Below are 13,032 nucleotides of genomic sequence, written 5' to 3'. Positions count from 1 at the left end.
AGGGGTCCTAAGGGGTAACACAGCCCTGTCCCAGGGGTCCTGAGGGGTAACACAGCCCTGTCCCAGGGGTCCTGAGAGGTAACACAGCCTTGTCCCAGGGGTCCTGAGAGGTAACAGCCCTGTCCCAGGGGTCCTAAGGGGTAACACAGCCCTGTCCCAGGGGTCCTGAGGGGTAACACAGCCCTGTCCCAGGGGTCCTGAGAGGTAACACAGCCCTGTCCCAGGGGTCCTGAGGGGTAACACAGCCCTGTCCCAGGGGTCCTGAGAGGTAACACAGCCCTGTCCCAGGGGTCCTGAGAGGAAATACAGCCCTGTCCCAGGGGTCCTGAGGGGTAACAGTCCTGTCCCAGGGGTCCTGAGAGGTAACACAGCCCTGTCCCAGGGGTCCTGAGATGTAACAGCCCTGTCCCAGGGGTCCTAAGGGGTAACACAGCCCTGTCCCAGGGGTCCTGAGGGGTAACACAGCCCTGTCCCAGGGGTCCTGAGAGGTAACACAGCCCTGTCCCAGGGGTCATGAGAGGTAACACAGCCCTGTCCCAGGGGTCCTGAGAGGAAATACAGCCCTGTCCCAGGGATCCTGAGGGGTAACGGCCCTGTCCCAGGGGTCCTGAGAGGAAATACAGCCCTGTCCCAGGGGTCCTGAGAGGTAACACAGCCCTGTCCCAGGGGTCCTGAGAGGTAACACAGCCCTGTCCCAGGGGTCCTGAGAGGAAATACAGCCCTGTCCCAGGGATCCTGAGGGGTAACAGCCCTGTCCCAGGGGTCCTGAGGGGTAACACAGCCCTGTCCCAGGGGTCCTGAGAGGTAACACAGCCCTGTCCCAGGGGTCCTGAGAGGTAACACAGCCCTGTCCCAGGGGTCCTGAGAGGAAATTACAGCCCTGTCCCAGGGGTCCTAAGGGGTAACACAGCCCTGTCCCAGGGGTCCTGGGGGGTAACACAGCCCTGTCCCAGGGGTCCTGAGAGGTAACACAGCCCTGTCCCAGGGGTCCTGAGAGGTAACACAGCCCTGTCCCAGGGGTCCTGAGAGGTAACACAGCCCTGTCCCAGGGGTCCTGAGAGGTAACACAGCCCTGTCCCAGGGGTCCTGAGGGGTAACAGCCCTGTCCCAGGGGTCCTGAGGGGTAACAGCCCTGTCCCAGGGACCTGAGGGGTAACAGCCCTGTCCCAGGGGTCCTGAGAGGAAATACAGCTCTGTCCCAGGGGTCCTGAGGGGTAACACAGCCCTGTCCCAGGGATCCTGAGGGGTAACAGCCCTGTCCCAGGGTTCATGAAGGGTAACACAGCCCTGTCCCAGGGGTCATGAGAGGTAACACAGCCCTGTCCCAGGGATCCTGAGGGGTAACACAGCCCTGTCCCAGGGGTCATGAGAGGAAACACAGCCCTGTCCCAGGGGTCCTGAGAGGTAACACAGCCCTGTCCCAGGGGTCATGAGAGGAAACACAGCCCTGTCCCAGGGGTCATGAGAGGAAACACAGCCCTGTCCCAGGGTTCCTGAGGGGTAACACAGCCCTGTCCCAGGGGTCCTGAGGGGAAATACAGCCCTGTCCCAGGGGTCCTGAGAGGAAATACATCCCTGTCCCAGGGGTCCTGAGAGGTAACACAGCCCTGTCCCAGGGGTCCTGAGAGGTAACACAGCCCTGTCCCAGGGGTCCTGAGAGGTAACACAGCCCTGTCCCAGGGGTCCTGAGAGGTAACACAGCCCTGTCCCAGGGGTCCTGAGGGGTAACAGCCCTGTCCCAGGGGTCCTGAGGGGTAACAGCCCTGTCCCAGGGACCTGAGGGGTAACAGCCCTGTCCCAGGGGTCCTGAGAGGAAATACAGCTCTGTCCCAGGGGTCCTGAGGGGTAACACAGCCCTGTCCCAGGGATCCTGAGGGGTAACAGCCCTGTCCCAGGGTTCATGAAGGGTAACACAGCCCTGTCCCAGGGGTCATGAGAGGTAACACAGCCCTGTCCCAGGGATCCTGAGGGGTAACACAGCCCTGTCCCAGGGGTCATGAGAGGAAACACAGCCCTGTCCCAGGGGTCCTGAGAGGTAACACAGCCCTGTCCCAGGGGTCATGAGAGGAAACACAGCCCTGTCCCAGGGGTCATGAGAGGAAACACAGCCCTGTCCCAGGGTTCCTGAGGGGTAACACAGCCCTGTCCCAGGGGTCCTGAGGGGAAATACAGCCCTGTCCCAGGGGTCCTGAGAGGAAATACATCCCTGTCCCAGGGGTCCTGAGGGGTAACACAGCCCTGTCCCAGGGGTCCTGAGAGGAAATACAGCCCTGTCCCAGGGGTCCTGAGGGGAAATACAGCCCTGTCCCAGGGGTCCTGAGAGGTAACACAGCCCTGTCCCAGGGGTCCTGAGAGGTAACACAGCCCTGTCCCAGGGGTCCTGAGGGGTAACAGCCCTGTCCCAGGGGTCCTGAGGGGTAACAGCCCTGTCCCAGGGGTCCTGAGGGGTAACAGCCCTGTCCCAGGGTTCATGAAGGGAGAAGTGAGACATTGAGAAATGGCACTTGTGTAACATTTGATTTTCTCTTTCTCCCTCTTTCTGTCACTTTCCCTCTCTCTCGCTCACTTTTAATTCCCCTCTCTCTTTTCTTCTCTGACACTCCCTCTCTGTCTTTCTCTCTCTCCTTCTCTCTCTCTTGGTTTCTTTCCTCTCTCTCTTCTCTATAGCTGGAAGTGAGCATTTCCTCCTGGGTGAGAACCTGACAGTGGCAGTTCTGGGAGTAGTGATCCCCATAGGTAAGTACATGTCCACTCTCTGTACTCCATGGAGGCTGCTTCTCCTGCCCCAACTGCTATATTTATCTCCTATCTACTGATCCTGGTTCAGTTTGGATGAGAGGGACCATGCCCCTACTCTCCTATCCACTGATCCTAGTTCAGTTTGGACCGGAGAGATCATGCCATGGCCGCTCGCAGAAGCCGCGGTGTGTGTCTTGACATTCTGCCACTGCATATCCATCCATTTATTGTCTGTGTTGGGTACGTTCCAATCAAAACAACCATAGACCTTCAGGTGGCCGTGGGTTTGGTTGCATATATTATTGCAGGTAGTCAGAAAACGCATAGAGATGGAGGTAGTCTAAATGGATGAAAAACTGACTGAAACACCTGGGGGCTAACTAGATTTGTCCAATAAGAAATGTTATTTTCATTTTACGCTGCAAATGATTGCGTTGCGTGCCCTAATGAACGTGACCCTGTCGTTCTGTCCTTTTCTGGAGCATTTTTATCATAATTCATGTGGAGCCGAGGCTTTACGTGTAGGGTACTGAGGTCATAGTGAGGGCATATGGGCAATGCTAGTCTCTCCTAACCTTCTTATTACAGAGTAATGGACACACTGGTGGTCACAGGGACAGCAGAAGACTCACCAATGTGAATTAGATTAGCAGAGAATTAGCCAATAAGCAGAAAGAACCCAGCAATGTTTGGGCTGACCCCCTTCACCTGGCCCCACTCCCTAATCTTTATAAGGTGACTTAGACAGGACAGGACTTACCCATATAATGTAATAATGTCTTCAAGCATAAGTAATGGCATCGTGATGATGATATGAGTTTTTACTCGGGGAAAGAGGGAAAGTTAGTAAGTCACTCTGTACTAAAATGTAAATCAATTACAATGAACTCTTAGATTATGAAATGATGTCACCTTTTACTCTGAAGATAATCTGCAACTCCTTTTGGAATCCAGCTAATATTAAAGTGTAATAAATCTGCAGTTAAAGCTAACCTGTAGTAATACTCAATTGAAATATAATGTTGAAGTAGCTAGTGAAGGTAATGTTAGCTTCTACCTACTGTAAGAAAGGATGTCTTCTAGACACCCTTGTCTCTCGGTACTTAAATGCATCAGTTAAATATACAACCCTTAAAGATTCTAGTAAACCCTCAGTTTTATGAGCTTGCTGGACAGTTAAAGTTCCTCTGTGTCAAATCCTACTTCACTGACCAAAAGTCCAGTCCATAATAGCCACAGTTTTTCATGAATACTGACTCAAGCCCAGTTTTTGCAAAGATCTCTCAGAAATGACCCATCTGGCAGGACTTGGTGTCATGGTTACGCAAAGCCTAGCTGGCTCCAGAAGTTCTGAGACAACCATAATGTTGCCTAGATAATTGTTTTTCAAAGTAATGAGATTATACCTTGATGATATTAATGGCAATTGATCCACCAGCCTAGCAAAGAAATCTCCAACACAAGGCCAGTTCCTTCTGCGTCCCCCTCTCCGCTCTGTCCCCCCGCATGCCTTAATTTGCTCTACTTCATCTCTGTGCCTTTCGTCTCACGATGCTCATGCTCCGATGACATTAACGCTCCCCCATCTCCCCTGTGTCCCCCCTATCCTTTCCCTGCCACTGTGTGTTAAACGCATGCAGTTCCTATTGTTGCCACAGTGATCTTCGGCCTGCTCTGCACCGGCGTCTACCTGGTTTGGCGGAACTATCGCCAGAACGCCACCAAGAGCATGAATTTCGACAACCCTGTCTACCGCAAGACCACGGGCGAGGGCGAGGAGGACGAGATTCACATCGGCCGGACGGATGGCATCATGGGCGGCCACCACGGGCACCACCCGTACCCGGCCGGAGTGGGGTGTGGCGTAGTCGGCGGGGGCGGAAATACATGCCCACAGTTCATTGCGCTGCCACTAGGTGGCAGTATGCCTGATCCGGGGACTCATTGGTACACGGAGCAGCCTATGCTGTCTACTACGGCGAAATGAGTATGGAGACAAGACAAGATGGCCGCTCAGGAGGTTAATTTTCAAGATGGCCGCCGCTCAGGCACACGCACACACAGTACTGAGGTTACAGGTCACTCAAGCTGACTGACTTGTTGAATGGATGGACATATGATGTTATGATATCATCACATCCAGCCATTAAAGTCCATGATGTGCCAGTTCATTACACAGGATCGACAGTTTTACACTTTCTACGTTTTTAAATGTGATGTCAGAGTTTGGGTGGGTTCCAATTGAATTCCTATCAATTTAGAAAATTGATAAGAATTCAGTTCATGAATTCTCTACGTATCAATTGAATTTAGATACATTTCCTCACTGGACTTGAAAAGGAGTCAACTCCAATTCTGTATGTTTTTCATCCACTTTTGATCAATCTAAGCAGTATTGAGCTGTGTTATATGTCTCACGTTTAAGGGCGAGAGGAGTTACAAAATATTATTTTAATCCTTGACGTTTTAAATTTAGGCTCTCCATTTTATTTCCCTGGTGGAACCTCAATTTTCTGGAGAGACTTTTTAGGAGGAGGTTTAAACCACGGCAGCACCTTAGTAGATGGGACAATCTGTACGGTTTTAAGATATTAATTTAACATGTTTTATTGCTCACCTCATTATTACTAAAGATGTCATAGTGTTTAGTTATTCTGGTCGGGGCATTTGTCTTGGAGTGGAGTGAAAGGTTTAAGAGAGAGTGTGTGGGCTTGTGTGTGAGTGTGAGTTTGCTTGTGTGGATTTACGTGTGTGTGTGTAAACCTGTGTGTGTACTTTCTCTCGCCATTGGAGAGGAGTTTTCAAAGCATCCTTGTTGATATCCTGTGAAGTACAGTTGAGCCGTGGCAGAAACCTCTTTGATGTTTTCTTTATTGAACCACAAAGGCTATCAGAAGGCAAGCAGGGAATAGGAGGGTCAAGGAGAGATTTTGGTGGAATCCAAGAAAAAACTGAAGGCTTAGCGAGAGAAGCCTTTGTAGTTATTAAGGTTGGCCTGGATTTATAGACCCAGTGAAAATACGTCTAATTACAAGCTAATGGCCAAGGGTATCTGTGTTGGGCAGGATAATGACAACAGAGTTGGCTGAAGCAGAAATAGCCAGCTTTCTGGCTAGCATGCTGATTATCAAGGCTAAAGCAGAAATAACTAGCTTTCTGGCTAGCATGCTGTTTATCAAGGCTAAAGCGGAAATAACTAGCTTTCTGGCTAGCATGCTGTTTATCAAGGCTATAGCAGAAATAACTAGCTTTCTGGCTAGCATGCTGTTTATCAAGGCTAAAGCAGAAATAACTAGCTTTCTGGCTAGCAGGCTGTTTATAAAGGCTAAAGCAGAAATAGCTAGCTTTCTGGCTAACAGGCTGTTTATCAAGGTTAAAGCAGAAATAGCTAGCTTTCTGGGTAGCAGGCTGTTTATAAAGGCTAAAGCAGAAATAGCTAGCTTTCTGGCTAACAGGCTGTTTATCAAGGTTAAAGCCGAAATAGCTAGCTTTCTGGGTAACAGGCTAATGTGTATCTAGGCTAAACCAGAAATGGCTATTGGCTACCAGGCTAATTGTTAGCTATTATTCTTCTCTCCTTTTTAGCTGTTTTCCATGCCCATAGGGTATGTGGTTGGTACATGTGTCATCTGTTTTTGGTGATTTTATTCTCCCATCTGCTCTCTTTGTCAGTAAACTCATACACACACAGTCACTCACCCTCGATAGATCACACAAAGGCATGCATATTCACTCACCCTTCACAAGCACTCCACAATGCCCCTGTCCTCGTTCTTTGAGCAGATGTCATTGTGAGCTTTCATACAGGAGGGCAGTAGTAGGAGGTCTCTCATACAGGAGGAACTCAGTAGGAGGTCTATCATACAGGAGGAACTCAGTAGGAGGTCTACCTATCATACAGGAGGATCTCAGTAGAAGGTCTAACATACTGGAGGATCTCAGTAGAAGGTCTAACATACTGGAGGAACTCAGTAGGAGGTCGATCATACAGGAGGAACTCAGTAGTAGGTTGATTGTTGACAAAAGGCTCCTGTCAGGTGATTTGGTGGCCGAGGCTACGTGGCAGATTTAGACTTTGTCCCAAATGGCACGCTATTCCCTTAATAGAGCCCTATGGGTCCTGGTCAAAAGTAGTGTACTATATAGGGAATAGGGTGACAGTTGGTTTGCAGTTCTCAACAGTAATGAGGTTCGGTCAGGTTGGATCCTCCGGTCAGTATACACGGCCCTCCTTTGTCCCCCTCTCATTTGTCCCCCTCTCATTTGTCCCCCTCTCTTTTATCCCCCTCTCATTTGTCCCCCTCTCTTTTATCCCCCTCTCATTTGTCCCCCTCTCTTTTATCCCCCTCTCTTTTATCCCCCTCTCTTTTATCCCCCTCTCATTTGTCCCCCTCTCTTTTATCCCCCTCTCATTTGTCCCCCTCTCTTTTATCCCCCTCTCATTTGTCCCCCTCTCTTTTATCCCCCTCTCTTTTATCCCCCTCTCTTTTATCCCCCTCTCATTTGTCCCCCTCTCTTTTATCCCCCTCTCTTTTATCCCCCTCTCTTAAATCCCCCTCTCTTTTGTCCCCCTCTCATTTCCCCCCCCTCTTTTATCCCCCTGTCCTTTTGTGCTGTCTGTCACACTAGTGCTCCGCTGTGCTGGGTAAATAGACATTTCAGAGTCCCTTCCATTGTTGTATTTTTGTTCACGGAGACCGACAGGAGGGAATGGGAATGAGTGAGATGGAGGGTGTGTGTTTTGTTTATGTTCATCCCACAGCCATATTGAAAACTTTTTGTAGGCTCTTTGTTGCACAGCCCTCTCAGAATGCCTTCTATGATGTATGTATTGCATGGGGAGGTTTGTGTGTGTGTGTGTGTGTGTGTGTGTGTGTGTGTGTGTTGTGCACGTTTGTCAGGGTGAGTGCACATGAATTTGTGTATTTGGGACCGGAGTAGCTGGCGGGGGGGGGGGGGGGGGGGGGTTGAAAATCATGATTTGTAAATACATTGTCATATTGCAAAAAAAAGTTTGATAAAGTATTATACAATTGTGTAAAAGAAAAAGATGTACATAAGATTTTAGATAAGAAAAAATTGTTGACGACGGTAAATTAATTTATTTGTATAAAAGAACACTGTATTGCCTGATTGTACGAAATATGAATTAACCACCAAAGTGTTTTGTGTTGTCGCTTGGTCTTGTTTTCATCCGATATCCTTTTATTTTTCAAATTTTTATTTTATTTATTAGTACAAGTCATACAAGGTGGTTCATTCTCAATATCATCTCGTTATCTTTCATCCTCCTCTGTTTAGAAAATGAATTGTTGTTTTCTCCTGCCTTTTTGTCTTCTTTAGGTATTTTTTTACACTGTTTTGCTGTGGGAGGGAGATGGGTTCTTATGTACATGAAAATAACATCTGTACTCAAATTGCCAAAATGGTCTGTCACCTTTTTATTATTTTCTGAAGTTATTCTTAAATATTTCTATATATTGATATATACAATTTTATTGAACATCTCTTCCTTGTGTCTTTTCTTCCGACTGTTTCTCTTATGATTTGAATCCTCTTTTTCAGCTTAACCTTAGACCGTCATGCTAGCTGAGAGACCACACAAACCCTAGACTGTCATGCTGGCTGAGAGACCACACAAACCCTAGACTGTCATGCTAGCTGAGAGACCACACAAACCCTAGACTGTCATGCTAACTGAGAGACCACACAAACCCTAGACTGTCATGCTAGCTGAGAGACCACACAAACCCTAGACTGTCATGCTAGCTGAGAGACCACACAAACCCTAGACTGTCATGCTGGCTGAGAGACCACACAAACCCTAGACTGTCATGCTAGCTGAGAGACTAGCCAAACAGACTGTCATGCTAGCTGAGAGACCAGCCAAACAGACTGTCATGCTAGCTGAGAGACCACACAAACCCTAGACTGTCATGCTAACTGAGAGACCACACAAACCCTAGACTGTCATGCTAGCTGAGAGACCACACAAACCCTAGACTGTCATGCTAGCTGAGAGACCACACAAACCCTAGATTGTCATGCCAACTGAGAATCCAGCCAAACCCTAGACTGCCATGCTAGCTGGGAAACCAGCCAAACAGACTGTTATGCTAGCTGAGAGACCAGCCAAACAGACTGTTATGCTAGCTGAGAGACCAGCCAAACAGACTGTTATGCTAGCTGAGAGACCAGCCAAACAGACTGTTATGCTAGCTGAGAGACCAGCCAAACAGGCTGTCATGCTAGCTGAGAGACTAGCCAAACAGACTGTCATGCTAGCTGAGAGACCAGCCAAACAGACTGTCATGCTAGCTGAGAGACCAGCCAAACCATAGACCAGGGTTCCCCAACTGGCGGCTTGGGGGTGGTTTTATTTGGCCCCCCAAGTTTTCTGAGCCCTCAAAAAATGTGTTATTTTATTTGTATTGTTGGACATAAATCAGCTCCACGTGACTTTAATTGAAGAAATCTGTTCCCAAGTATTCCCATCCATAATGGAGAGACACGTGATTGTATACAAATGTGAGCAAGGTTAAAAATGATTAGGGTTTAGTCAAACAATATATCAGTTTGGGCTTCTTGAGGTCAATTTGCAGTCTACAAACTATTTGTAATTATGTTCCAGCCCCCTGACCATCTGCTCAAGAAGAAAATCGGCCCGCGACTGAATCTAGTTGATGATTCCTGCCTTAGACTGTCATGCTAGCTGAGAAACCAGCCAAACCTACAGAACACATTGGATTTTTGCATTGTAATTTCAGAAAATATATTCAGTAATTTTGGAATGATAGTATTTCTTATCCGGCAGTGTTGATTGGCTGTGACATTTGCCTATTGATTTGTTCCGCCAGGCCGGCAGCTGTTGTGACTTTGTGATCTAGTGGAAATCGGGTCAAGACGCAAATGTTTATTTTTTTGTATATTTTACCTTTATTTAACTAGGCAAGTCAGTTAAGAACAAATTATTATTGACAGTGACGGCCTAGGAATGGTGGGTTAACTGTCTTGTTCAGGGGCCGAATGACAGATTTTTAGGTTTCTAGGTTTCTATTCAAGCGTTGATCGACATGGTAATGGCTCTATAGTATTGGAGAAAAGTAAAAAAAACTGAGCCTCCGTTACATCTTGACGTGTCATGTCGTAACGTACAGTACCCATAAAGCAACTATTTCTGTCTTACAATCTCTCTCCACCAGGTTCAGCACTTCTATCATCCTTTAAAAACAAGAAATGGACAGTGACGGGGGTAAGGGGGGATAACTAGTCATTTTTTGCGTCATCATTGCATTGCGATCATCATTCTCAAAGCCGCTGTTTACTTCTGAAGATCACTTGAGCACCGCCCTAAAAACCCGATTCAAATTAGACAAAACCTTCAAATAGGTATGTAATGACACATTATATAAACTCCTTATAGAGTTTTATTTACATTTTAGAGGCGATAAGTTGGACAGATCGAGTGAAAAAAAATCTCTTTTCCCACACAACATCTTGGGATGCGGGGGAGGGAGGAGATTTGTTTTGAATGCAGCCCAGTGCTGTTGCAATTCACCTAGCTTCCACATATAGGGGGTGTAATTCAGATAACTTCTATGTGTGGCACCTTTAACCACACAAAATAAAATGGTCGTGAGCAAACCAAGTCACAGAATCCTCATCCGGTTGTGTCTCATTCCACAAGGGTGCTAATTTATGACGCAAAGCATTTTAACGACAGAAAGTAAAATGGCCATTTGTCTGCATAGTCCCTGTATTGTTCCCACAGTAAATGATGCACTAGGCATAGGAAGCCCAGTTGAGCTTTGGGCAGACAGGAATGTGTCACAGATGTTGCTCCCCCAGACTGGAGCCCAGATGGACATCTTTAATCAGAGCTCCGTGAAACAGGACTGGGAGGATGTGGGAGTCAACTGGCACCCATAGGGCTCTCTGGGAACAGAGTGCCATTTGGGTCTCAGGCATACTGTATAGTGCACAGCTGGGTTTACTAGACAGTAGCAGAAGTGATTTTATGATAGTGTGTCAGTGATGTGTCATATAGACCATATACTGTATGAATATAAATGAATCATTCTATACAGTGCCTTTTTATACAGAAAAATATTAATGGACTTATTCCACATTTTGTTGTGTTACAGCCTAAATTTATATATATATTTTAAATTAAACACCCCATAATGCAAAGTGAAAATGTGTTTTTAGAAATGTTTGCAATTGTATTGAAAATGAAATACAGAAATATATAATTGACATAAGTATTCACACCCCTGAGTACATGTTAGAATCATCTTTGGCAGCGATTACAGCTTTCTGGGTAAGTCTCTAAGAGCGATTACACCTGCAAGTCTTTCTGGGTAAGTCTCTAAGAGCGATTACACCTGCGAGTCTTTCTGGGTAAGTCTCTAAGAGTGATTACAGCTGTGAGTCTTTCTGGGTAAGTCTTTAAGAGTGATTACACCTGCGAGTCTTTCTGGGTAAGTCTCTAAGAGCGATTAGAGCTGTGAGTCTTTCTGGGTAAGTCTCTAAGAGCGATTAGAGCTGTGAGTCTTTCTGGGTAAGTCTCTAAGAGCTTTGCTCACCTGGATTGTACAATATTTGCACATTATTATTTTTAGTGTGATGGGGATGTGACTGCAGGCTTGGGGTCAGTGTGATGTGTGTGTGTGTGTTTCTGTTCAGCCAAACAACGTTCCAAGAAGGTGATCGTTCAGTTTCTCAAGCCTGATGGCAGTTGTCTACAGACAGAATATGCTCTTATACGCTTGGGAGGCAGAGGCAGAAACCAGATCCGTACCACAGGGTGCAGCTTTAGAGAGACAGCCATCCTTGCCTGACAGACCTGGAGAGATTACTCGGTAAATATGGAACTTAATGTCAGGTTGACCTTCCTTCCTATGTCTGAAGCACTGTGGTCGAGATGTTTGTTGAATTCATCCTGCTGGCGTCTTCCTGGGGTGTTACTGCTGTACGCTGTGATTTGCTGAGGTACAGTGGGGCAAAAAAGTATTTAGTCAGCCACCAATTGTGCAAGTTCTCCCACTTAAAAAGATGAGAGAGGCCTGTAAATTTCATCATATGTACACTTCAACTATGACAGACAAAATGAGAAAAAAAATCCAGAAAATCACATGGTAGGATTTTTTGTTTATTTATTTGCAAATTATGGTGGAAAATAAGTATTTATTTGGTCATCTCAATACTTTGTTAAATACCCTTTGTTGGCAATGACAGAGGTCAAACGTTTTCTCTAAGTCTTCACAAGGTTTTCACACACTGTTGCTGGTATTTTAGCCCATTCCTCCATGCAGGAGGAATGCTGGTATTTTGGCCCATTCCTCCATAAGTGGGAGAACTTGCACAATTGGTGGCTGACTAAATACTTTTTTGCCCCACTGTACAAGAGACTCTACTTCCCTCATCAGTGGCTCCATCTCTGTTGAGCGAAGTGGCAGAGGCAGACCTGGGTCCATCAGGCAAGCTGCTGTAGGGGTTGGCTGCCAGAGGATTCAGTATGCATGAGAATCGCTTACTTACACACTGACTTCAGGAGGACCTGCGCCAAATGTTTTGCAGCAGTAGTTGACTGCAAGTGTGCCTCGAGATTGAGAAGGCACAACACCACATCAGACCGCGACTGGCAGTCAGTTTGAAGTTGGTCAGTGTGGATCACGAACGGCTCCAGCAACTTCACAAGCTGTTCGAGTCACGCTCTGTGCTGGCCCTCGGATTTCTTCCCTGTTAGCTAGTGATAGTGATGCACAAGCTAGACCAATATGAAACATCGCCATCTACTGGCCAGTTTCAAAAGCTCAAAAACCTCATAATAATTTTTTTTTTAACTTGAAAACCAATTTGATTTTAGAAGTTTAGGAGAAAAAAATCTCAAACAAAACAATTTGATGTTGTTTTATTTTAATTTGTTTTGCAAGTCAAAGAGAATAGTTTCTGTATAGTTTTATATTTACAAACAATTTTAGTTTTTATTTTCAGTTTTCATTTACTGTAATAACCTTGACACACACACACACACACACACACACACACACACACACACACACACACACACACACACACACACACAGCCAAGCTACACACACACACACAGCCAAGCTTCACACACTCCTTCTCTCCATTACAGCCAAGCCTCACACACTCCTTCTATCCATTACAGCCAAGCCTCACATACTCCTTCTCTCCATACAGCCAAGCCTCACACACTCCTTCTCTCCATTACAGCCAAGCCTCACACACTCCTTCTCTCCATTACAGCCAAGCTTCACACACTCC

At 46.7% G+C, this 13,032-nt stretch overlaps 1 protein-coding gene across 1 annotated transcript in view; it reads left to right on the top strand.

Annotated features, from left to right (window-relative positions):
- Positions 1–7,077, top strand: part of LOC110508229 (low-density lipoprotein receptor-related protein 8-like) — a 174,640-nt gene extending 167,563 nt beyond the window's left edge. Inside the window, exons 17-18 of the mRNA XM_090225168.1 lie at positions 2,668–2,736; positions 4,380–7,077. Of these exons, the coding sequence (XP_090081294.1) occupies positions 2,668–2,736; positions 4,380–4,726 (416 nt within the window). The 3' untranslated portion in view covers positions 4,727–7,077. The remainder of the gene's footprint in view (positions 1–2,667; positions 2,737–4,379) is intronic.
- Positions 7,078–13,032: the final 5,955 nt, after the last annotated feature.

Source organism: Oncorhynchus mykiss, chromosome 28, assembly GCF_057628025.1.
Source record: "Oncorhynchus mykiss isolate SJ-2025 chromosome 28, ASM5762802v1, whole genome shotgun sequence".
In the NCBI taxonomy this organism is placed as follows: Eukaryota; Metazoa; Chordata; class Actinopteri; order Salmoniformes; family Salmonidae; genus Oncorhynchus; species Oncorhynchus mykiss.
The sequence above is the reverse complement of the archived record's forward strand: the minus strand, read 5'-3'. Positions and strand labels throughout refer to the sequence as shown.